Raw genomic sequence first — 24,617 nt, 5'->3', positions numbered from 1 at the left:
ATGTGCAAGTAGAGATACTAGATACTATAAGATGTACTGTATGCACACACACACACACACACACACACACACTAGTGCTGAGCGATTAACCAAAATGTTGGTAATTTTTCTTTTTTTAAACTACCGATTGATTGACTTAGGTTCAACTACTTGAATTCCACTTCGGTTTTTTTCTTCTTCTGTGAGCTCAATGCACAGAGTCTCTAGAGATGAAACAATTCAGGCATGATCTGATATGTATTAGGGAGTTGTAGTTTCCAACAGGCCAATGTTCTACACAATTTACTGAAGAAAACGTGATAATTAACTACAATGACCATAATCCATTGTGCGGCTACTGTACTTGCCCAGTCTGTTTCTTTCACGCCTGCTATTATTCCATTCATGAAATAAAGTAATCAAATAAATCTAATTTTATATATTTTATTACAGTAAATTACTGTGAATAAGTGATGGTGAATAAGTGACAAGCAGTCATGGACAGTCACTTCCATCATGGGACTTTTATTCATTGTTTTATTCTGTGTTGTTATAGCACTCAACCCACATAATGCATAGTGCATTTCATGTTGAAAAAAAATCCAATCGAAACAGAAATCATGATTATTATTCTGTATAAATCGAACTGAAACCAAAAAAGCACTAATCGCTCAGCACTAGAAAGCATGCACAGAAATCAACTCACAAAGCTAACACACAAGCTAATTGCCTCACACACGAATGCACTTACATTACACATACACACGATGTCTGACTCCAGCTGAGACAATGCACCACTGTACTAAGAAACCGACCGATGATTAGAGGGTCACCGGGGATTTGGTTTTGTGCTTCATTAAGTAGGTCCACCCGGCGCCACTCTGCCCTTGTTCCCAATCTCACGGCATTCAACAGATCATCACCTTTGCCTCTGTCTGAATCTACTAAGACTGCAAAATAACCCAGGCAAAGAAGCTACGTTCAGTTTCCACAGACAAACATAAACAGTATTCCTCGCACTACACTGCTAGCCATGAGAGAGAATAACTAGGCCTGAATCAGTGTTGTGTTAAAAAAGGCTCTGTGATGTTTTATATCCAGAATGTCATTCAGTATCTCCCAGTACTCATGCCCGAGAAGTGCTCTGTGCTCCGTTTTTGCTGGTTTTGTATTTCATGGAGTGGGCAAAAGCTGACGATGTGTTTATTCACATTTATCAGCGGGGGCCTCTTACTGACACAAGAAAGGCCACCTACAGTACCAGTCAAAAGTTTGGACACATCTACTCATTCAAGTTTATTTTTTTACATTTTTTACGATGTTCTACATTGTAGAATAATAGTGAAGACATCAAAACTATGTAATTACACATAATGAATCATGTAGTAACCAAAAAAGTGTTACACAAATCAAAATATGTTTTATATTTGAGGTTCCTTCGAAGTAGCCAACCTTAACCTTGATGACAGCTTTGCACACTCTTGGCATTCTCTCAACCAGCTTCACCTGGAATGCTTTTCCAACAGTCTTGAAGTAGTCCCCACATATGCTGAGCACTTGTTGGCTGCCTTTCCTTCACTCCGCGGTCCAACTCATCCCAAACCATCTCAATTAGGTTGAGGTTGGGTGATTGTGGAGGCCAGGTCATCTGATGCTGCACTCAATCACTCCCCTTCTTGGTCAATTAGCCCTTACACAGGCTGGAGGTGTTTTTGGGTCATTGTCCTGTTGAAAAACAAATGATAGTCCCACTAAGCGCAAACCAGATGGGATGGCGTATCGCTGCAGAATGCTGTGGTAGCCATGCTGGTTAAGTGTGCCTTGAATTCTAAATAAATCACTGACAGTGTCAACAGCAAAGCACCCCACACCATCACACCTCTATGCTTCATGGTGGGAACCATATTTGCAGAGATCATCCATTCACCTACTCTGTGTCTCACAAAGATACGGCAGTTGGAACCAAAAATCTCACATTTGGACTCATCAGACCAAAGGACAGATTTCCACTGGTCTAATGTCCACTGGTCTAATGTCCACTGGTCTAATGTCCACTGGTCTAATGTCCACTGGTCTAATGTCCACTGGTCTAATGTCCACTGGTCTAATGTCCATTGCTCGCAATTGCAGTTGTCAAACAAACATCCAAAGACCATGGATATAGATGGAGTTATCCTAACCACCCTTCTTAAGATGCAGCTTTGTTTGAACAATTTGGTCCCAAGAGTCTCCCATTGACCATTCTACTGTAAAAAATGTCATTAGCCAGTCTAGTGTAAAATATGACTTGCATAAAACACAATATTATTAGCTCCAGAGACCATCTGGATTCATAGACCAAAACAAAGTCCAGAACCCACACATAATGAAACTCTGGTTTTAAACCACACTGGAGGTATTGTTCAAAGCAAGCTATGAAACAGAATACAGGTCACAATATAGGTGAATCCCCTTTAAAAGTGGAACCTGAGATGCAGAGTTGTGAAATGTTTTTCTCCATCCAATATCACCTTTAGCTCAAACACTCTCCTTCTATCCTTGGTCTGAATATCTGCTTATGTAAGTAGATATTTTGTGAGGGTGCAGGGCTTTCCAAACTCGGTCCTCGGGACCCCAATTGGTGCACATTTTGGTTTTTGACCTAGCACTACACAGCTGATTCAAATAATCAACTAATCATCAACCGGAAGGTTGCACGTTCAAACCCCCGAGCTGACAAGGTACAAATGTGTCGTTCTGCCCCTGAACAGGCAGTTAACCCACTGTTCCTAGGCCATCATTGAAAATAAGAATTTGTTCTTAACTGACTTGCCTAGTTAACTAAAGGTAAAATAAAAATAAATAAAAAATCAAGATGAAAGCTTGATGATTAGTTGATTATTTGAATCAGCTGTGTAGTGTAAGGGCAAAAACCCAAATATGCACCCCTTGGGGCCCCGTGGACCGAGTTTGGGAAACATTGGTATAGTGATAATGCCCTAAACCAGGGTTCTCCAACCCTGTTCCTGGACAGCTACCGTCCTGCAGGTTCAGTCCAACCCCAGTCTAGGTGTTCTAGATTAGGGTTGGAGCAAAAAAAACTACAGAACGGTTCCTCTCCAGGACCAGGGTTGAAGAGCCCTGTCCTAAATGCATTTCTGCTGACATCATCCCTCCCGAAGTATGCAGCAACTGTGGGACGTGTAATATCCAGAATGGATCTCCATTGATTTTTAGTTTCCTCTCTACTTGAGGATGATTCCACTAAGCAGTGACAGAGTAACCCAGGACACAGATATAAATCTATCTGTAGCTCTATGTTACCCAGATCCAGGGTTTTATTACCTATGTCAATTAGGCAGTCTGAACACACAGAGTTTCCGCAGCAGTCAGTCAGTGGAGTCTTAGCTTTGCCCTATAGCTGCAATATCAAAGTGTTGTTTGATTGAAGCCATAGACATGGCTGGCAGAGGTAGGCAATCAACACAGCAAGGGAGGCCCCATAGGAGAGATAAATTATACAAGCCCCTACAACAACTTGCGAGGTCTGGCAGCCGAGGTAGAAATGTGCCGACTAAGTCACAGTGGTGTGATGGGTTCAGATTCAGCAGACTACTAAGAGTAGCTGTCCTCTCTGGCAAGATGGTTGGCAGCTTTCTGGATAGGCACAAACCAAATGGACGGATGATTTAGAACGTTGGAGAACATACCGCTTCTGGCTTTCGCCAGACGTGTTTTCACTGAAGGCAGCCAAGTCAACAATATGTTTGAGATAAAGGCTCTCTCGCACCTACAGGGATGTACTGAGAAACACTAAGAAGATCATACCTACCTAGTTCATCCACAAAGCTAGGAGACAAGTGTGATATTGATACACCGTTTGTGTTTTAAACTGCACATCAGAACGCTGTTTGAAGCTCACTGAAAGCTTTCACGAAAAGCATGATCAAGACATGTTTGAAGACTTTAAAGAAACAAAAAAAAATCAGGCCGTTTACTCAGCCTAGCAGGAGCTGGAGAATTAGCCAGTTTGTTAGGATCTTGATAATTGCTCACAACACATCTGACACATTTTGTAACACATCAATTTTGTAGAATCATTTGAAGCTGGAGCGTCAAAGATGATCTGTTGACAACCACATAAAATTAATGCTAAATCGGTCATGAACAACATGTAGCATACTTGCTAAATTACTCCATCTTCAAATCAATCTCACTGGCCAATTTATTTATTTAGCTAGGCAAGTCAGTTAAGAACAAATTCTTATTTACAATGACGGCCTACCCCGGCCAAAGCTCCAGTATGAGCATTTATATCGACAGCAATGCTTTGATCAACCATTGAAAATGCCTTCACATTCACAAAACACACATGGCCCATCAAGCAGCATCACACCTCAGCAGACACTTTCAATCTGGAGAGAAAGTGCTCTGTCAGGAAATTGGGCATGTGCACAGGGACAGACGGAGACATAATCCAAGTGCAGCTGAACACAACACAGCCCTCAATAACTCTCACACTCTTTCCTCACCGAGGCAGTCTCTCCTCACCGAGGCAGTCTCTCCTCTCCTCACCGAGGCAGTCTCTCCTCTCCTCACCGAGGCAGTCTCTCCTCTCCTCACCGAGGCAGTCTCTCCTCTCCTCACCGAGGCAGTCTTTCCTCACTGAGGCAGTCTTTCCTCACTGAGGCAGTCTTTCCTCACTGAGGCAGTCTTTCCTCACTGAGGCATTCGTAATTCCACCCAATGACAAATCAGAGTTCACCAAGAAAGGGTCCCTTCTTTTGTATGTTCTGCTGTTTGAAGCAGAAGTTTCTAAAAGTAGAGGCTTTTAACCCAATGAGCAGAGAACAAGAAGGGATTTTCACCACTGGCCACTGTACTGTAGCATGATAGGACACTGCTGGGCCTTCGAATCTGTTCCAAGATAACACATTCACGCAAACTCAGAATGTTTCACAGAGGATAAACAAAGTATTTCTTGGGGATTTGAATTCCCTTGCTGGTTCTGACAATGCCCTTGCTTCAGTTGAGAAGATCGAATGAAATAATGAGTCTTAATGCATGACATCAGGCTCCATCTGGCTCTCTCCAACCTGAGCACGCAGGGTCATGACCGAACGATTGAGTCGCATTATACTTCCCAGGACACAGAGAGGGCTAAGGTTTCAAAGCTCCTTGTCAATTTAGATAGATTCCCTCTAAATTTAAAATGCATTATCATCAGGAAACAGCCGGCCCGGAGTCAGATGACAAATAGGGTGGGCTACAACATCTAGATGTTGCCATGTAACTTCACAGAGAGAAGTATTTTGAGTTGAGCAGAAATGTATCTATTATAAAAAATAGATGGCAATAACAGATTTCTGAATTAATTCACCAGTTATTAGCATAACTAGCAATATTAGCTGTCGTAAAAATGTTTTGCCAATGGACAAAATTGGGTTCTTACTAGTGGATTTATTACCTTGCGATTACACTAACACTTCTTGAACACCTATAAAAAATCCTTGTACGATCTAATTGGCTATGAAATAATACGAAAACGACGAGCAAAGACATTATTTTAAGGCTTTACAATTCAATCCATGACCATATAGGAATCCTCTTTCCTCCAGACCACACTAACAACCTCTCTGGCTCCACTACCATCCCACTTCCCCCTGGCTGTCAGTGTCATGACTGGAGAAAAACGCCCATTCCTGCCAGACAGCCATTAACCCCAGAATGGCTGACCAACACAGACCCCACATCTGCTGTCTGGGCCTGGCTTAGATATGAGCTGAGTAGGCGAGTCCTAATACCTAAAGCACTTGCACTAGATTATTCACGGTCTCCCAAAACCATCTACATTATCCACGGTCTCCCAAAACCGTCTACATTATCCACAGTCTCCCAAAACCGTCTACATTATCCACGGTCTCCCAAAACCGTCTACATTATCCACAGTCTCCCAAAACCATCTACATTATCCACGGTCTCCCAAAACCATCTACATTATCCACGGTCTCCCAAAACCATCTACATTATCCACGGTCTCCCAAAACCATCTACATTATCCACGGTCTCCCAAAACCATCTACATTATCCACGGTCTCCCAAAACCGTCTACATTATCCACGGTCTCCCAAAACCGTCTACATTATCCACAGTCTCCCAAAACCATCTACATTATCCACAGTCTCCCAAAACCGTCTCCCAAAACCGTCTACATTATCCACGGTCTCCCAAAACCATCTACATTATCCACGGTCTCCCAAAACCATCTACATTATCCACGGTCTCCCAAAACCAGCTACATTATCCACGGTCTCCCAAACAAAAACATGGAGAAAAATTAGCTGGAGAGGGTCATTCCTATTTCATTAGCTTTTTATTAGCTTTTTACAGTCTCTTTGTGGGTTTGGAGTAGATTTTAAACTCCCTTTCTCCTTCTACTGTATGTGAAACGAATGAGGGTGGAAGTCTTGGAATAACAACAGTGTAATGTTTTAAGTAGTTTTCCTAAAATAGATTTGTATTTTTAGGCTACGCTATCATCACATTGGCTAGAGACTAGTTTTGTTTTGTAACAAAAAATAGCCTCTGTCAAAACACACAGAGACGTATTTTATGTCCACTGTTTCCAAGGCCATCGTAAGGCCAGGGGAGTAGGAATTGGGCAGTAAATGAGTAAAAAGAGCAGATGTTTCAGTGAATAAGGGACACGAGAAAAATATATGTTGACAATCTGGGAACTTGTGCTTTCCCTCCCTGAGACGAAGGGCAATCAAAATGCCAGGATTAGATTAGTTCCTTAGAATAAAAGACATTCCTTGATGATTGCATATTGTATAGTGACAGGGGCAAACCTACCTCATTGTTATTTTCACAGTACTATTTGATGATGGCATGTCTAGTGGCTTGGACCCCAGCACACTTCAACTAGACCCCCACTACCACAGACACCCACTCAGAGAAAACAAAGCAGTCGTGTGGGGTCTGAACTGCTGAGGAGCATGGGAGGGAGCAGGGAGGGACACCCACAAAACACGCCTGGTTCCCGTCTGGTATCACAGTGGGAACCACTGTGGAGCCAGTGGGTCTGGCGACGAATATGTAGCGAGGGCCAGCCGACTAGAGCATACAGGTCGCAGTGGTGGGTGGTATAAGGTGCTTTAGTGACAAAACGGATGGCACTGTGATAAACTGCATCCAGTTTGCTGAGTAGAGTGTTGGAAGCAATTTTGTAGATGACATCGCCGAAGTCGAGGATCGGTAGGATAGTCAGTTTTACTAGGGTAAGTTTGGCGGATGTGAAGGAGGCTTTGTTGCGGAATAGAAAGCCGACTAGATTTAATTTTCGATTCGAGATGTTTGATATGAGTCTGGAAGGAGAGTTTACAGTCTAGCCAGACACCTAGGTACTTATAGATGTCCACATATTCAAGGTCGGAACCATCCAGGGTGGTGATGCTAGTCAGGCGTGCGGGTGCAGGCAGCGAACGGTTGAAAAGCATGCATTTGGTTTTACTAGCGTTGTATGTTGTATGGCATTGAAGCTCGTTTGGAGGTTAGATAGCACAGTGTCCAAGGACGGGCCGGAAGTATATAGAATGGTGTCGTCTGCGTAGAGGTGGATCAAGGCAGTTAGCCCTCTGGTCCTAGGCCGTCATTGAAAATACGAATTTGTTCTTAACTGACTTGCCTAGGTAAAAAAAGAGCACCTTTTGCCAGTCCTGGTCTGGTGAGGACCTGCCTTACAACAGGCCTACAAGCCCTCAGTCCAGCTTCTCTCAGTCCAGCTTCTCTCAGTCTATTGCAGACAGTCTGAGCACTGATGGAGAGATTGTGCGTTCCTGGTTGCCATCCTGTACTTATCCAGCAGGTGTGATGTTCAGATGTACTGATCCTGTGCAGGTGTTGTTACACGTGGTCTGCCACTGCGAGAACGATCAGCTGGCCATCTTCTCTCCCTGTAGCGCCGTCTTAGGCGTCTCACAGTACAGACATTGCAATTTATTGCTCCGGCCACATCTGCAGTCTTCATGCCTCCTTGCAGTATGCTTAAGGCACGTTCACGCAGATGAGCAGGGACCCTGGGCATCATTCTTTTGGTGTTTTTCAGAGTCAGTAGAAAGTTAGTGTCCACAACTGTGACCTCAATTGCCTACCGTCTGTAAGCTGTTAGTGTCTTAACGACCGTTCCACAAGTGCATGTTCATTAATTGCCTATGGTTCTTTGAACAAGCATGGGATACAGTGTTTTAACCCTTTACAATGAAGATCTAAGTTATTTGGATTTTTACAAATCTTTTACAGACCGGTCCTGAGTTTATGTACATATTCTTACTCCATCCCTTTAGATGTGGGTGTATTAGGTAGTTGCGGAATTGTTAGATTAATGTTAGGTATTACTGCACTGTCGGAACTAGAAGCACAAGCATTTCGCTACACACGCATTAACATCTGCTAACCATGTGTATGTGACCAATAAAATTTGATATGTTAAAGACTTTCACTTATTAAAAAAAGAAAACTGTCCAAACACAACTCATAGGCGTTTGGTGCTTTACTACTCACTTGTGAAAACTACAAAAGGGAAATCCTTAGACCTGGACAGTCACCACCTGCCAGCAATAATCCTCACACTTTGGTGAGGATATAAAACAGAGTTACTAAAACCTGCAAAGAAAAACACAGGTTCGAAATAGAAAGCTAGGTAGTGCCGAATCCCTGGTGTAGGGCTGGGCAATATATCAATTGAATTTGATTATTTAGAATGTATTTTTTTGCACGATATTCCAAATGCCTTTATTGCAATAATCAAGTTTTTATGAGTGTTTATGTCTGCTTGTTCTCATGTTGTCATTTTGGTCTTGTCTCCTTCCCGTTTACACCAGAGATCTGACGAGATGCACATGTCTCCGCCATAACAACAGGAGTCTTACCCAAAAGACAGGAAGACAGGAAGACAGGCGACAAGATAAGGGTCGAAATTAAGCCCACAGAAATGCATTGGGCTCTGTATCAGCAACCATCACTCCTGTGTTCCAATGGCACATTGTGTTAGCTAATCCAAGTTTATCATTTTCATAGGCTAATTGATCATTAGAAAACCATTTTGCAATTATGTTAGCACAGCTGAAAACTGTTGTGCTGATTAAAGAAGCAATACAACTGGCCTTCTTTAGACTAGTGGAGTATCTGCAGCATCAGCATTTGTGGGTTCGATCACAGGCTCAAAATGGCCAGAAACAAATAACTTTCTTTTGAAACTCGTCAGTCTTTTCCATGAGAGACATTGCCAAGAAACTGAAGATCTCATACAACGCTGTGTGTTACTCCCTTCACAGAACAGCGCAAACTGGCCCTAACCAGAATAGAAAGAGGAGTGGGAGGCCCCGGTGCACAACTGAGCAAGAGGACAAGTAAATTAGAGTGAATTGCCCATTTGTTTGAAAACAAAAAAATTGAGATATTATTTTTAGGCCATATTGCCCAGCCCTACTCTGGTGTAGCTATAGGCTACATCAATGGATGGCTCCATTTGTGTCTGGAGAAACCACTTGCCAATTGAATGACCCTCTGCCCTGAAATTGACCACTTCAAAGACATTTTCCCTTCCTTTGTTGTCAATGGGGTGTCATATGGACACTTTGTCACATGAGGACCAACATTCCGCACCGCAGATTGGTTTATTCAACCATTGTTGACAAACTTTCAAATTAGTCTTTGGGTTGGGGTTTGGGTGCGAGATGATTCTCAGATTTCATTTCAGCAACCACTGCCTGTGAACACTGGACAAGATGTGGCATGCCTGGAAAGCAGAGGGATTTGGGATTTTCAACACTTAGTGGCTATTTGAGACCGTGTGAGAAGAGCTGTTCCACTCAACATTACCGATTTACAGGGAACAATTGAAAAGATACAGTGCCTTCAGAAAGTTTTAAAAAACAGCATAGTTTCCACATAGACCCACTCTCTCCAAGATACTGTTGAGAGACCGTGTGAAGGTTTAGGGCAGAGCTGACCACAAGGAGGAACAGCTACAAAACAACCACAGCCAGATCTGAAAACCTACAGGCTAAAGGCTATAGGTAGTCATCAATAAAACATGGCAATACGGTGCAAAGTGTTCGATTTGGCTGCTCCTTGCCCCCAGCTCTGCTAAAATCATTGAAAACTACATATCGTTCAAAGGATTGTTAAATAAAATAAACTATTTGGTTGTAATATCATCACCTCTTGAAGAGCATGCCTTCAGAAACGATTCATACCCCTTGACTTATTCCACATTTAGTTGTGTTACAGCCTGAATTCAAAATGGATTAAAATTTATTTTTTCTCTCACCCAACTAAACACAAAGTGAAAACACGTTTTTAGAAACGTTTGCAAATGTATTACAAATGGAATACAGAAATGTAAATTACATAAGTATTCACACCTCTGAGTCAATACATGTTAGAATCACCTTTGGCAGTGATTACAGCTGTGAGTCTTTCTGGGTAAGTCTCTAAGAGCTTGACAAACCTGGATTGTGTAACATTTTCCCATTATTCTTTTCAAAATTCTTCAAGCTGTCAAATTGGTTGTCAATCATTGCTAGACAGACATTTTCAGGTCTTGCCATATATTTTCAAGTAGGTTTAAATCAAAACTTTAACTAGACACTGCCCTGTGTAGGGTGCCGTCTTTTGGATGGAACGATAAACGAGTGTCCTGACTCTCTGAGGTCATTAAAGATCCTATGGCACTTATTGTAAGAGACAGAGGGATGCTATGTTAGCTAGCTGACTATGACTATCCAACACAATACTGGAACTCTTCCAAGTCAAGGTAAGCTTTTGGTGTTAACCCCGGTGTCCTGGCTAAATTCCCAATCTGGCCCTCAAACCATCATGGTCACCTAATAATCCCCAGTTTACAATTGGCTCATTCATCCCCCTCCTCTCCCCTGTAACTATTCCCCAGGTCGTTGCTGCAAATGAGAACGTGTTTTCAGTCAACATACCTGGTAAAATAACGGATAAAAAAATACATTGGAAAACAAACCTCTCTGGTCTTTGTTGATGAATCTGTGTTTGAAATTCACTGCTCGACTGAGGGACCTTACAGATAATTGTATGTGTGAGGTAGTCAATTAAAAATCATGTTAAACACTATTATTGCACACAGAGTGAGTCCATGAATCTTATGTGACTTAAGCACATTTTACTCCTGAACTTATTTAGGCTTACCATAACAAAGGGGTTGAATAAATATTGACAAGACATTTCAGCTTTTCATTTTCAAAAAACGTAATTACACTTTGACATGATGAGGTATTGTGTGTAGGCCAGTGACCAAACATCTCAATTTAATCCATTTTAAAGTCAGGCTGTTACAACAAAATGTGGAAAAAGTCAAGTGGTGTGAATACTTACTAAAGGTGCTGTATACTACTGATGTGAAGTGCTTGAAGATTCAGGTGACTGAGCAGTGAAGACAAGTGGAACTTCAATGATTGGTCGTTAATAGAGTGATTAAGAGGTGAAAAGGTCAGATAATGACAAACGGGGAGCTTGGCCAATCCCCATGGGTGCAGTACACTTTTACTGAATCACACTCAAGACTGTTGGTTGTAGGTGTGACACAGTGACCCACATTCACTCTCAGTGGGAATGTTCTGGTAGGCTGTACGGTGAACAACTGTTGAACTGGAAATTCAGGATCTGATTATGCCCAGAGTATACCAACTGAGAATACAAATGTCAAGCTTTGAATGAAAAAAAAGAGAGCTTTTGAACTACCTAGGGTGGAAAATCAGGAAAGAGACCCGACAGCACCATTTTAAAGGAGTCTGTTTGACTTAATAAGGAAGTATTTAACAAAGTGTATAAATTAGCAGGGGACTGATGAAAGCTCAGCGTGAGGGAGGGATGGGTAAATTAAGACCAAATGTGTCTAGCTCCCCATAAAATCCAGTCAGCGTAAACACCATTTCTGGTCTGCTCGTATTTACCAATGTGTAGGCCTCATGGCGGAAACTTAGCAATGCAAAAGCAAAGTGCCATAGTTGCATACAAGGAGCATTGAGGATGCTTGAGGGACTTGGAGTGAGACTCTGCGTTCACCTGGAAAGGATCAACTGGTGACTTTGGAAAACATATGGTCCAGTGTGCTGTGGAAGGGATAAGTGCATGAGTGTATCTGCTGTGAAAAGGAATGAAAGATCCTTGTATAAAGTTCCTTTGAAGTCTGAGGACTTTATTACTTTTTAGGATTCTGATCCAACTTAATTCCAGGTTCCAGGCGGAGTAGGCGGAGGCACTACTTTGACAGAAACACGTTAGGCAGAGGCACTACTTTGACAGAAACAAGCTAGGCAGAGGCACTACTTTGACAGAAACAAGCTAGGCAGAGGCACTACTTTGACAGAAACACGTTAGGCAGAGGCACTACTTTGACAGAAACACGTTAGGCAGAGGCACTACTTTGACAGAAACACGTTAGGCAGAGGCACTACTTTGACAGAAACACGTTAGGCAGAGGCACTACTTTGACAGAAACACGCTAGGCAGAGGCACTACTTTGACAGAAACACGCTAGGCAGAGACACTACTTTGACAGACACACGCTAGGCAGAGGCACTACTTTGACAGACACACGCTAGGCAGAGGCACTACTTTGACAGAAACACGCTAGGCAGAGGCACTACTTTGACAGAAACACGTTAGGCAGAGGCACTACTTTGACAGAAACAAGCTAGGCAGAGGCACTACTTTGACAGAAACACGCTAGGCAGAGGCATAATACATTCAGCTGCATTAAAGTTCATGCCCCTCTGGGAATAGCTTAAATCTCTCAGCACATTTCTGTAGTTTTTTTTTCAGCTTTACAATATGTGTAGCGAATGGGTACATTGTGCATGTCCCAACTCTCCAGGGAGGCAGACCTGCTTGACAAGTGGATATAGTATGAGGAAGGACATTAAGGATATCTAAAACAAAGTTCCTGAGTTTGTTTTCTAAAACAGAGTCTATATTAACCCGTCTTTTGTTGACTAATGTAGAAAATCTGTTGAAAGGTGAATGCACCAATTTGTAAGTCGCTCTGGATAAGAGCGTCTGCTAAATGACTTAAATGTAAATGTAAATGAAAGAGGCATAATTGCGAACAGCATATCCAGTCATGTAAAGAACAACCTAAATCTAGCCATTAATGACATCATAAGACCTTGTTGATGGCTTACTCATATCCAGCTTCTCAAAGAGAGAACACAGCCCTTCCTCCATGAACCCACTGCAGTTTTCAAATTGTTTCTTTTTTGGTGCTACTTTTACCCCTTATTTCTTCCCAATTTCATGACATCCAGTCTTGTCCCATGGCTGCAACTCCCGTACGGACTCGGGAGAGGCAAAGTTTGAGAGCCATGCGTCTTCAGAAACACGACCCTGCCAAGCCGCACTGTTTCGTGACACACTGCTCGCTTAGCCCGGAAGCCAGCCGCACCCATGTGTCGTCGGAAACACCGTACAACTGGCAACTGAAGTCAGCTTGCAGGCACCCGGCCTGGAGTCGCTGCCGCTAGAGCTCGATGGGACAAGAACATGTCGGCCGACCAAACCCTCCCATAATCCGGATGAAGCTGGGCCAATTGTGCACCGCCTCATGGGTCTCCCAGTCACGGCCGGTTGTGACAAAGCCTAGCATCGAACCCGGGGCTGTAGTGACACATCAAGCAATGCAAGCAGTGGCTTAGAGCACTGCGCCACTCGGGAGGCCCTCCCACTGCAGTTAAGTGAACACGACAACCCAGCAACACAATTAAAATTATTTTTGAGGAAACTGCTCTGCCCCTGTAGAGGCCATGGCAACAAATCAATGAAGTAGTTAATTAATGAAGAGGCACAGCATGTCAGGAACACTTACAAAGGAGCTGACGGTGGGCCTCCACACTCCCATGTACCCCATGCACAACAAAGGCCAGTGCACTCCTGACCCCTCTCTCCGTTCACACACCGTTCTATTACAGCGATTTCCTCGCACCCCCTTATTCCGATGAATCATCTTGTGTTGTGGCAGTGGTGGGGGGGGATATTGTATCCCAACAGCCCAGGGTCACCAAGGGGAGCCCAGGCCCCAAATCGATAGGGAAAGTACCATGACCCGTCCCCCTCCCACCTTTCCACTATTTAGCCACATGGGGGGGGGCTTCTCATCTGTAGGAAGGCCCCAAAGAGTGACAGAGAGAGCCTGAGACTGGGAGATAACAGGGAGCCTGCTGTCCCTGGCTCCAGTTATGCAAGATACCTTACGCTTCAAACACACACATTGGAGGAAACATGCTGGGTACTCTTAGGGTAACAAAAGAGGACTTTTCATCATTTCCGATAGAAAGGTTGTGTGATACCATTCTACCATTCCAGTGTTTTACTTGCTATATTGTATTTACTTTGCCACCATGGCCTTTTTTAAATTTATTTTGCCTTTACCTCCCTTATCTCACCTCATTTGCTCACATCGTATATAGACTTATTTTTCTACTGTATTATTGACTGTATGTTTGTTTTACTCCATGTGTAACTCTGTGTTGTTGTATGTGTCGAACTGCTTTGCTTTATCTTGGCCAGGTCGCAATTGTAAATGAGAACTTGTTCTCAACTTGCCTACCTGGTTAAATAAAGGTGAAATAAAAATAAATATATACCAAATCAAATCTAATTTTATTGGTCTCACATGGTTTTTCTTCTCGTTTGCTAACTAGACTGTCAGAAGTGAGGATGTAGACAAAAAACATTGGCTAAAAAAAATAAAATAGACCAAGAATAAAGAATGAAAAGAAAAAAAACAACAAAAATATAACCAGCTTCCAGATGGAACAACCGTAGGTCATTAACCAGATGGAACAACCGTAGGTCATTAACCAGATGGAACAACCGTAGGTCATTAACCAGATGGAACAACCGTAGGTCATTAACCAGATGGAACAACCGTAGGTCATTAACCAGATGGAACAACCGTAGGTCATTAACCAGATGGAACAACCGTAGTTCATTAACCAGATGGAACAACCGTAGGTCATTAACCAGATGGAACAACCGTAGGTCATTAACCAGATGGAACAACCGTAGGTCATTAACCAGACGGAACAACCGTAGGTCATTAACCAGACGGAACACCCGTAGGTCATTAACCAGATGGAACAACCGTAGGTCATTAACCAGACGGAACAACCGTAGGTCATTAACCAGACGGAACAACCGTAGGTCATTAACCAGACGGAACAACCGTAGGTCATTAACCAGACGGAACAACCGTAGGTCATTAACCAGACGGAACAACCGTAGGTCATTAACCAGACGGAACAACCGTAGGTCATTAACCAGACGGAACAACCGTAGGTCATTAACCAGACGGAACAACCGTAGGTCATTAACCAGACGGAACAACCGTAGGTCATTAACCAGACGGAACAACCGTAGGTCATTAACCAGACGGAACAACCGTAGGTCATTAACCAGACGGAACAACCGTAGGTCATTAACCAGACGGAACAACCGTAGGTCATTAACCAGACGGAACAACCGTAGGTCATTAACCAGACGGAAACCAGGTCATTAACCGGAACAACCGTAGGTCATTAACCAGACGGAACAACCGTAGGTCATTAACCAGACGGAACAACCGTAGGTCATTAACCAGACGGAACAACCGTAGGTCATTAACCAGACGGAACAACCGTAGGTCATTAACCAGACGGAACAACCGTAGTTCATTAACCAGACGGAACAACCGTAGTTCATTAACCAGACGGAACAACCGTAGTTCATTAACCAGACGGAACAACCGTAGTTCATTAACCAGACGGAACAACCGTAGGTCATTAACCAGACGGAACAACCGTAGGTCATTAACCAGATGGAACAACCGTAGGTCATTAACCAGATGGAACAACCGTAGTTCATTAACCAGATGGAACAACCGTAGTTCATTAACCAGATGGAACAACCGTAGTTCATTAACCAGATGGAACAACCGTAGGTCATTAACCAGATGGAACAACCGTAGGTCATTAACCAGATGGAACAACCGTAGTTCATTAACCAGATGGAACAACCGTAGTTCATTAACCAGATGGAACAACCGTAGTTCATTAACCAGATGGAACAACCGTAGTTCATTAACCAGATGGAACAACCGTAGGTCATTAACCAGATGGAACAACCGTAGTTCATTAACCAGATGGAACAACCGTAGGTCATTAACCAGATGGAACAACCGTAGGTCATTAACCAGATGGAACAACCGTAGGTCATTAACCAGATGGAACAACCGTAGGTCATTAACCAGTTCAGACAGAATCTGACAGGGGATCAGATTTACTATGGGGCATGTTTGGTCCAAAGCTCTGAGGAGAAATGGTCTAAATGTGGTGGTCCTTCCAGCGAAATCATTTCAATTACACTAAGTATTAATAAGCTCCTTAAGAGGATGCAGGCCAAGGTGGCTGGCAGTCTGGGCAGCTCATTCATCGATTGTCTCTGCATACTTTATCCTTGGTGTCTGAGGCCTTGTTAAAATGTTCCTCTGTGCCTGACTCCAGCCCAGCCTGGTGGGTCCCACAGACTATGCCCAGGAATCTCTGAGTAGATGAGGCGATGCTTTCTACTGGCCCGGGAAGAAAATAACAAATTGTTTGCATATAGTCCATTTACACACAGCTCTGACACATGTTTTGTGTGGACCCCAGGAAGAGTAGCTGCAGCTTTTGCAACAGCTAATGGGGATCCTAATAAAATACCAAATCACAACAAATAATGAAGGGTTGATGGACACACCATCAGGCTGCTCATCTAGAGGGAACCGGGTTGCAGGCTCCATGAGAAAACCTATTACTATTTGTCTGTAGATACAGTCAGGAGTATATTACTGTTCAGCCTTCAGATTACACACCGCAGAGTGAAGCAGCCTGGGGTGGCTGGAAGATTGTTGATATAATCTATCTTTTTATAACGGATATAAGTTGCATCCATTTCTCAGTACGCAAAGAGGAACCTGTTGATTATTCTGTGTAGCTTGGCAAATAAATAATTGTCTCTCTGAATGACAACCATGATGTTTGTTTCTAACATTAGGACTGTTTTCCTAAAGAAATGAATGCGCTTTGTGTTTTGTCACCTTCACCGCATCCGCTATCCACTGCTTTTCACAATCTTGGGGAATTCAATTAGAAACCACCAAGTATGGAGTGGAGACCACTTCCTCATTGTTAACCAGATACATAGAACAGACTCAGCACATGAGATTAGGGCTGGTGCAAACAGTTGCCCCGAATGCCACGGTCATTCCCCTGATACTTCCCAATAATCTCCATACAGAACCATGCAGTTGAGACCACACGCCCCACCAGAACCATGTAGTTGGACAACATGCCTCACCAGAACCATGTAGTTGGACAACATGCCTCACCAGAACCATGTAGTTGGACAACATGCCCCACCAGAACCATGCAGTTGAGACCACATGCCCCACCAGAACCATGTAGTTGGACAACATGCCTCACCAGAACCATGCAGTTGCACAACATGCCTCACCAGAACCATGCAGTTGGACAACATGCCTCACCAGAACCATGCAGTTGGACAACATGCCTCACCAGAACCATGCAGTTGGACAACATGCCTCACCAGAACCATGCAGTTGGACAACATGCCTCACCAGAACCATGTAGTTGGACAATATGCATCACCAGAACCATGTAGTTGGACAGCATGCATCACCAGAACCATGTAGTTGGACAGCATGCATCACCAGAACCATGCAGTTGGACAACATGCCTCACCAGAACCATGTAGTTGGACATCATTCCTAACCAGAACGATGCAGTTAATACAACATGCCGGGATAAAATATCCAGAGGGTGCAGGAATGTATGTACAGGACGATACAAAAATCCATGCAAAATGCTGGCTGTAAATGTCCATGATTCAACTGAGAAAAATGAGCAGTATGTATGGAGGAGAGAGACAGAGTCAATGAGCCTGGCTGGTCCAACATTGAACCCCCTATTGTGATCGTGTGTGGGCCACTGCCATGCTCAGAATCCAGGAATGTTTCTCTGTGAAAGGAAGGCCCGTGTTTGCACAATGGGTGCAGTCCGGGAACATGAAACATCATCCAATTTACAGGCCAACACAAAGGATAGGCCCAGTTAATGCAACACGTGTGGGTTTCACACTCTGATGCGCTATCCTGTAACATACATTTACCTTTGAGTAGGAAACTGCAGTTTGTTTGTAACCTATAAATCAGAAACGGCTGAAGTTCCATAAAACCAAAAGAACAGTCGTATCAAAACACTATGGATTACTCAACCGTTGTTCAACGCTGATAGTCAGTCAGACCAGCAATTTAGTACTTGGCATTCGTTCCCATTGTGACTGTGGCCAAAGCAAAGTAACTTCTGCACAGTCAAAGAGACTTCCTTGCTCAAAATGAGAATGTATGTGATCAGACTAATATAAACAAAGTCTCTTGTAAAATTACAACAAAGGCAGGTAGCACAAAGGCATGGAGAAGTTGCCTCATTTTACAGCAACCCAGAGGGGCGTTAATGACACAAGGCACAAACATCCTCTTAGTGGACCAACTGTTTTTATAGTTGTGGTTTTTAGGCCACGGTAATCCGAGTAACTCTTTTAGTAGCTCCACCTCTGCTGGACACATTAAGCCCATTTATTTGGAGATGAGAGACAAAGCTTTTACAATCCACAAGCCTAATTAAAGTTCTGTCCACTGTAATTGGTTTATGTAGAAATAAATCACACAACAGACTAGGTCCCATTAAGCCCTGTAAGTGGCAGTGTCTCCTAAATAGTGTGTCTCCCTGTGCTACACTGTGGGGATAGCAGGCTCATCTGAACAGATCTGGTCAATGCCATCAGTCCAGTCTGAGGATGAAGGGTGAGCACAACACTCGTTCCAGAGCACTCATAAGAGACAAGCTGTCATCACATAGGACTGGAATCGGCCCACGTGAAGCAGACGCCATGCCATCTGGTCCACAGATAGTCACACTAATCACACCTCTCCCACAATTAATCTCTCACTCCAATAAGTACAGCCTTAGCACAGAAGTGCCTAGTTTAATGTGAAACCAAAACTTGGATGCCAAAATGTGTAGGCCTAAAACACCAAGCTGACAATTATCAAAGGCAATGATCAAAACTGAAATGGCAATGTTTTTTCTATATATTGCGAAACATTGCTGCCCTGTCGACATTTTTCAGCCCTGAAATACAGACTTGAGTAGGCTACATTCAGACAGTCCTCTGCTGTCACTTCAAGGGCAAAATGGAGACGCAAGCAATTTTATAGCAAGACAATTCTCTAGTCACAGAATCAGCACAATGCTGGGAATCCAAAACAGCGCCATCAGATCTCCTTTATGCACGCTAGACTGTGATGTCACCTAATGCCCATGTGAAAGCCTTTAGTGTATACAGAAAATAAAGCAGATCTTTATTGTTATGCCATTAACATGGAGGGAGGAATAGGAATTGTCCGTTTGCCTCATTAAATATTAATATGGCGTTGCTTCTCTGATTGACAGTGCCCAGTGGCAGTGTCCATTGATAGGCATGATTAACCTACCACACACACACACACACACACACACACACACACACACAACCTTTCATCTCTTTAAAATCAGCTAGATTAATCAAATATGGTTTGCATTTCTTCATAGCTCATAAATTACAATACTAGAGCAGTAAGAAGGAACATGGGTCTAGAAATGACACTGACACATTCAAAAACACTGCTGCAATCCAAGGCACCTTGTGAGTATATTAGTCCAGGCAACTGGCTGGACACGATATGTAGAGGTGTTCACAGTTTACTGCAGTGTCTAATTGGGCAAACAGACATGAGGCCTTACAACAAGCTCTGTCAGATTGGTTGTTGATCATTGCTAAACAACCTTTTTCAGGTCTTGCCATAGATTTAAGTGGATTTATGTCAAAACTGTAACACGGCCACTCAGGAACATTCACTGCCTTCTTGGTAAGCAACTCGTGTTGATTTGGCCTTGAATTTTAGGTTATTGTCCTGCCAAAAAAGGTGAATTAATCTCGCAGTGTCGGGTGGAAAGCAGACTGAGCCAGGTTTTCCTCTAGAATTTTATCTGTGCTTATATAATTGTTTTTATCCCGAAAAACTCCCCAGTCCTTAACGATCACAAGCTTAGCCATAACATGATGCATCTAACACTATGCTTAAAAAATATGTTTTGTAATATTTGTATTCTGTACAGGGTTCCTTCTTTTCACTCTGTCAATTAGGTTAGTATTGTAAAGTAACTACAATGTTGATCCATTCTCAGTTTTCTCCTATCACAGCCATTCAACTCTATAACTGTTTTAAAGTCACCATTGGCCTCATGGTGAAATCCCTGAGTGGTCTCCTTCCTCTCCGCCTAGTCAGTTAGGAAGAACGCCTGTATCTTTCTAATGACTGTTTGTATTGATACACCATCTAAAGTGTAATTAATAACTTCACCGTGCTCAAACGGATATTCAATGTCTGCTTTTTTATTTTTACCCATCTACCAATAGGTGCCCTTCTTTGCAAGGCCTTGGAAAACCTCCCTGGTCTTTGTGGTTAAATCTTTGTTTGAAATTCACTGCTTGACCGTGGTACCTTATAGATAATTGTATGTGTGGGGTACAGAGATGAGGTACTCATTCAAAAATCTAAAATCACTATTATTGCACACAGAGAGTCCATGCAACTTATGTTACTTGTTACTTGAACTTATTTAGGCTTTTCAGCTTTCATTTCAAAAAACATAATTCCACTTTGACATTACGAGGTATTGGGTGTAGGCCAATGACAACAAATCTGAAATGAATCCATTTTAAATTCAGGCTGTAAGAACAAAATGTAGAACAAGTCAAGCGGTGTGAACACTTTCTTTAGTCAAAGCTAGAAATGTCAGATTATTTCATGCAAAACAATTGTGCACATTTAGCTCTATCATCAAAATTATACAGCAAGTAACAGATCAAGTGATCATTTATTTCTAGATACGTAAGGGTAGCCTCAAGATCTCTCTCAATATTGGTGACCATTAATTTCATATTTGAGTGATATAAAATAAAAGTGAACTATACCTGACCAGTATGAGTGGTTTAGGTGAATTTCCCATCCTTTGTGGGCTCTGCCTGTCAAGCAGCAGAAGGGAGCACTTGCAGAGGTACTATTAGCTGATAATGTTTACTTTGAAAGCTACCAGTAGAACCTGTGTACAGTTGGCTAAACATAGTGATAAGTAAACATAAGGTACTTTCTTGTCCAACCAACATAGGCCTACCTAGTGAAGTTTTTAGTGAAGTATTTTTAGTGAAGTATTTTCTAGTGAAGTATTTAATCACGATTGCTGCTGACAGACATGATAGGCTGCATTGATTGACGGACCACGTCAAATTGGCTAGCTAGCTGATAACAGATCATGTCAATATGGCAAGTTAACAAGCTAACTTTCAAGGGATAAACTAGATGGCTATACTTGCTCGCCATCTATAGTGGTGATGACAGTAGTCCGACTGACATCTTTACCAGGACATGTCGATGTCAAGCTCTTTCCAAAAGCCAATGATACATTGTTTGATTAGCTAGCTAGCTTGCTACAAGCTTGCTAGCTTGCTACAAGCCAAATCGATAGGCTCTGAAATGAAAAGATAATTTGACAGATTTTGTACCTTGTCTGCTCGGGGATTTGAACTTGCAACTTGCAACCTTTCAGTCCAATGCTCTAACCACTAGGCTACCCTGCCTAGTGGTCATGAAAGCATACAATTGCTTGCTGTATAACTCTGATAATAGAGCTAAATGTGGAATAATCTGAAATGTGTAGTTCTGACTATGCTTTTCAAGAGGTGATGATATTAAAACCAAGTAATTGATCAAATGTATTTAACAATCCCTTGGAAAAGGCACGTAGTTGTCAACGGTTTTAGCAGAGCTGGGGGTCTATTGAGATGTTTTATTGATAACAACCTATAACCCAGTGCATTCCCAGTTGTCACTAGTTACCACAGCCATGAAAACAAAATTGTGCTTTTTAGTCTTAATTTAATGATAGGCATAAGGTTACCAGTGTGTTTTAAAATCAGATTTATAAAAAATATTTAAAAAGTTGTAGACATAGGCAGGGCTGAGCCATAATTATGACTTTGTCGCTGTGGTAGCAAGTGATGACCAGCTTTTCCTGGTCAAGTCATCAATAATTTTAAAAACTCTTGGTCCCACGAGGCCACTTAAATTCAATCCAACCATTTTGATCCAGATTTTTATTTATTTATCGAAACTGACACCAGGGATCAGCGTTCCACCTTTAGGTGTCTGTAGAAAGATTAAGCACCAACAGGTGTCTGACCCATCACACCTCTAGAAACACAAGCCTTCTCTCTAATTCAGATGTGTAGATAAATCAGTCTGAGCTTCCCTGGAATCAAAGCCTCAATCCAGTGCCAGGATATCATTCTGACAACATGCACTCAAAGTTTGAGGCGTGTAATATTGAGTCATATCTAAGAGAGGGAAAACGTACTATCATAAGGAGATACTGTCTGTATGTATGCATGAGGAGGACAAACGGACTACCTTTGTTTAGCATGGGGTAGCCTAGTGGTTAGAGTGTTGGATTAGTAACCAAAAGGTTGCAAGTTCAAATCCCTGAGCTGACAAAGTACAAATCTGTTGTTCTGTTCCTAGGCCATCATTGAAAATAAGAATTTGTTCTTAACTGACTTGCCTAGTTAAATAAAGGTTTTAAAAAAACTACTGTCCTTCCTGCAGCATTTCATGAAGATAAGCAGCACATGCAAACAGCAATAAAGCAGATTTGGGGACATGAACAAGGGGTGGGTCTCCTTTCACTGCCAGTTAGTATTATCCCAACACATGACTGCTATGAAATGTGGCATTTATGGATGACATCTTTAACTGTTAATACACAACAGGCACAAATTTAATAAAAGATAACCATGTGGGAAATGCTCAGTCAGTGCTCTCATTAGGGTTAGGTGGTGGGTTTTCATAGAACAAAGCGGAAGTGATCTTTCTGTTAACGACCTGCAAGTTTGATGAAGGCCTCTCAAACGCACAGATACTGGGGCAAAGCTAACCCATCTATAAACCACAGGAAAAGTCCTATTCTCGGGCGTGGCCTATTGATGCAAAATAAATACCGAATTTATTGAACAGGTGCCACATTAATTGCAAAGCTCTTCTATTCCTCAATAGACATTCAATTTTTAAAAATAAAGAAAATGTAGAGCCATTGTTTTTATGATATAACTGTTTCCATTGAACTGTCCATGTTTTCCTGGTAAACTCTCGATATTGTCATCTGGGCCAAGATGTTCGTTTTTGAAATCGTTGACTGTAAACTAATGGTCAAAGGAGATGTCCCACGTAAACAAAGCAGCTAATACCGATTATGCGGTTCTGTTATCCAATAAAAACTAAGTGGCTATTGTTATATTCTGTACATAACAGCAACATCCGAACGGTGTACAATAAATGACGATTAGTAGCCTAATTGGAGAAGACAAGTTTCCACTTTCCTCTGTGTGAGAGCAATGCAGAGCAAATGGCTCTAATGCTTGATGAAAACGCCCAACCATTCGGGAAAAAAGCCTACTGTGATAATATTGCATTTTGGCCAGTTAGTTTAGAGTACCTTTACAACCGACATAGGTACAACTAGGTCTAAGTAATGCATTATAACCTTCGACGTGTCCGGTGATGCTACCGAATGTGGACCTTGAAGTAGCCTACAGGCTTTGGAATTCACCACACCACTCACCTCCTCCAAAGCAGTCACGGTATTCCTACAGTGGGACATTCTAGTGGTGAAGTTTGATGCAGTTGGCGCTTTATAATCTTCATTTGTCTCCGCCATGAACTCGGACACTGTAATTTGGTCCGGCATACTTTATCCTTTTAGAAAATATATTGTATTCCTTCCTGTTAAACACCCGGGATTTAATTCGAAGTTTACGTTTACAATAATATAAAAGTCTGATAAAATGCTCTCATGTAAACCATTGCTAGATGTGTGTTATTCCCTTGTTCGCGCTCGAGCAGTCACACTGCAACAATGTTGCGCGCCTGATTGTAACAGTCGCTGCGGTAGCCTTTTCGATTCCAGATGGCTCGCGGTCACTGCTCTTCCCCGTCAATTTGGCGGGTCCCACTCGACTTGCAGGGAAATCCAAAAAGATTAAGCTTCTATGATTTTCTCTTCTGTAGGTGCCCTCTCTCTTCCGAACCTCAGATAAAAGCCTGTTAACTTCTTTCCAAGCGTGGGAAACAACGAGGCGTTCTAATGCAAGCTCAGAAATTGACAAAGGTGAAGGAGGGATTCAATGGATGTGCACGATCCAATGGAGATCCCCAGCTGGTCAATTTGACCCAATCAGAGTCGATGGAAGGCGTGGTCTCTGTCATCATTACAGCGGCATCCAGAGGTTTTTTAAGGTAGATGAAAACTCATGAAATAGCCTATATAAATAATTCTGAATCTGTTTATTATTATGTTTCCATCAATTTTAAGATTAAACTGTGTCAGACTAAGATCTATTTTCTTAATTCCTACGCACATTAAACTACAGTTAATTTATTG

At 42.4% G+C, this 24,617-nt stretch overlaps 1 protein-coding gene across 1 annotated transcript in view; it reads right to left on the bottom strand.

Annotated features, from left to right (window-relative positions):
* LOC127913592 (arf-GAP with SH3 domain, ANK repeat and PH domain-containing protein 2-like) overlaps positions 1-24,361 on the bottom strand; it is a 107,956-nt gene extending 83,595 nt beyond the window's left edge. Inside the window, 1 exon segment of the mRNA XM_052485926.1 lies at positions 23,799-24,361. Within this exon segment, the coding sequence (XP_052341886.1) occupies positions 23,799-23,924 (126 nt within the window). The 5' untranslated portion in view covers positions 23,925-24,361.
* Between the last annotated feature and the right edge of the window lie 256 nt (positions 24,362-24,617).

The sequence above is a fragment of the Oncorhynchus keta genome, chromosome 29 (genome assembly GCF_023373465.1).
Source record: "Oncorhynchus keta strain PuntledgeMale-10-30-2019 chromosome 29, Oket_V2, whole genome shotgun sequence".
In the NCBI taxonomy this organism is placed as follows: domain Eukaryota; kingdom Metazoa; phylum Chordata; class Actinopteri; order Salmoniformes; family Salmonidae; genus Oncorhynchus; species Oncorhynchus keta.
This window is presented reverse-complemented; position numbering and strand designations above follow the sequence as displayed.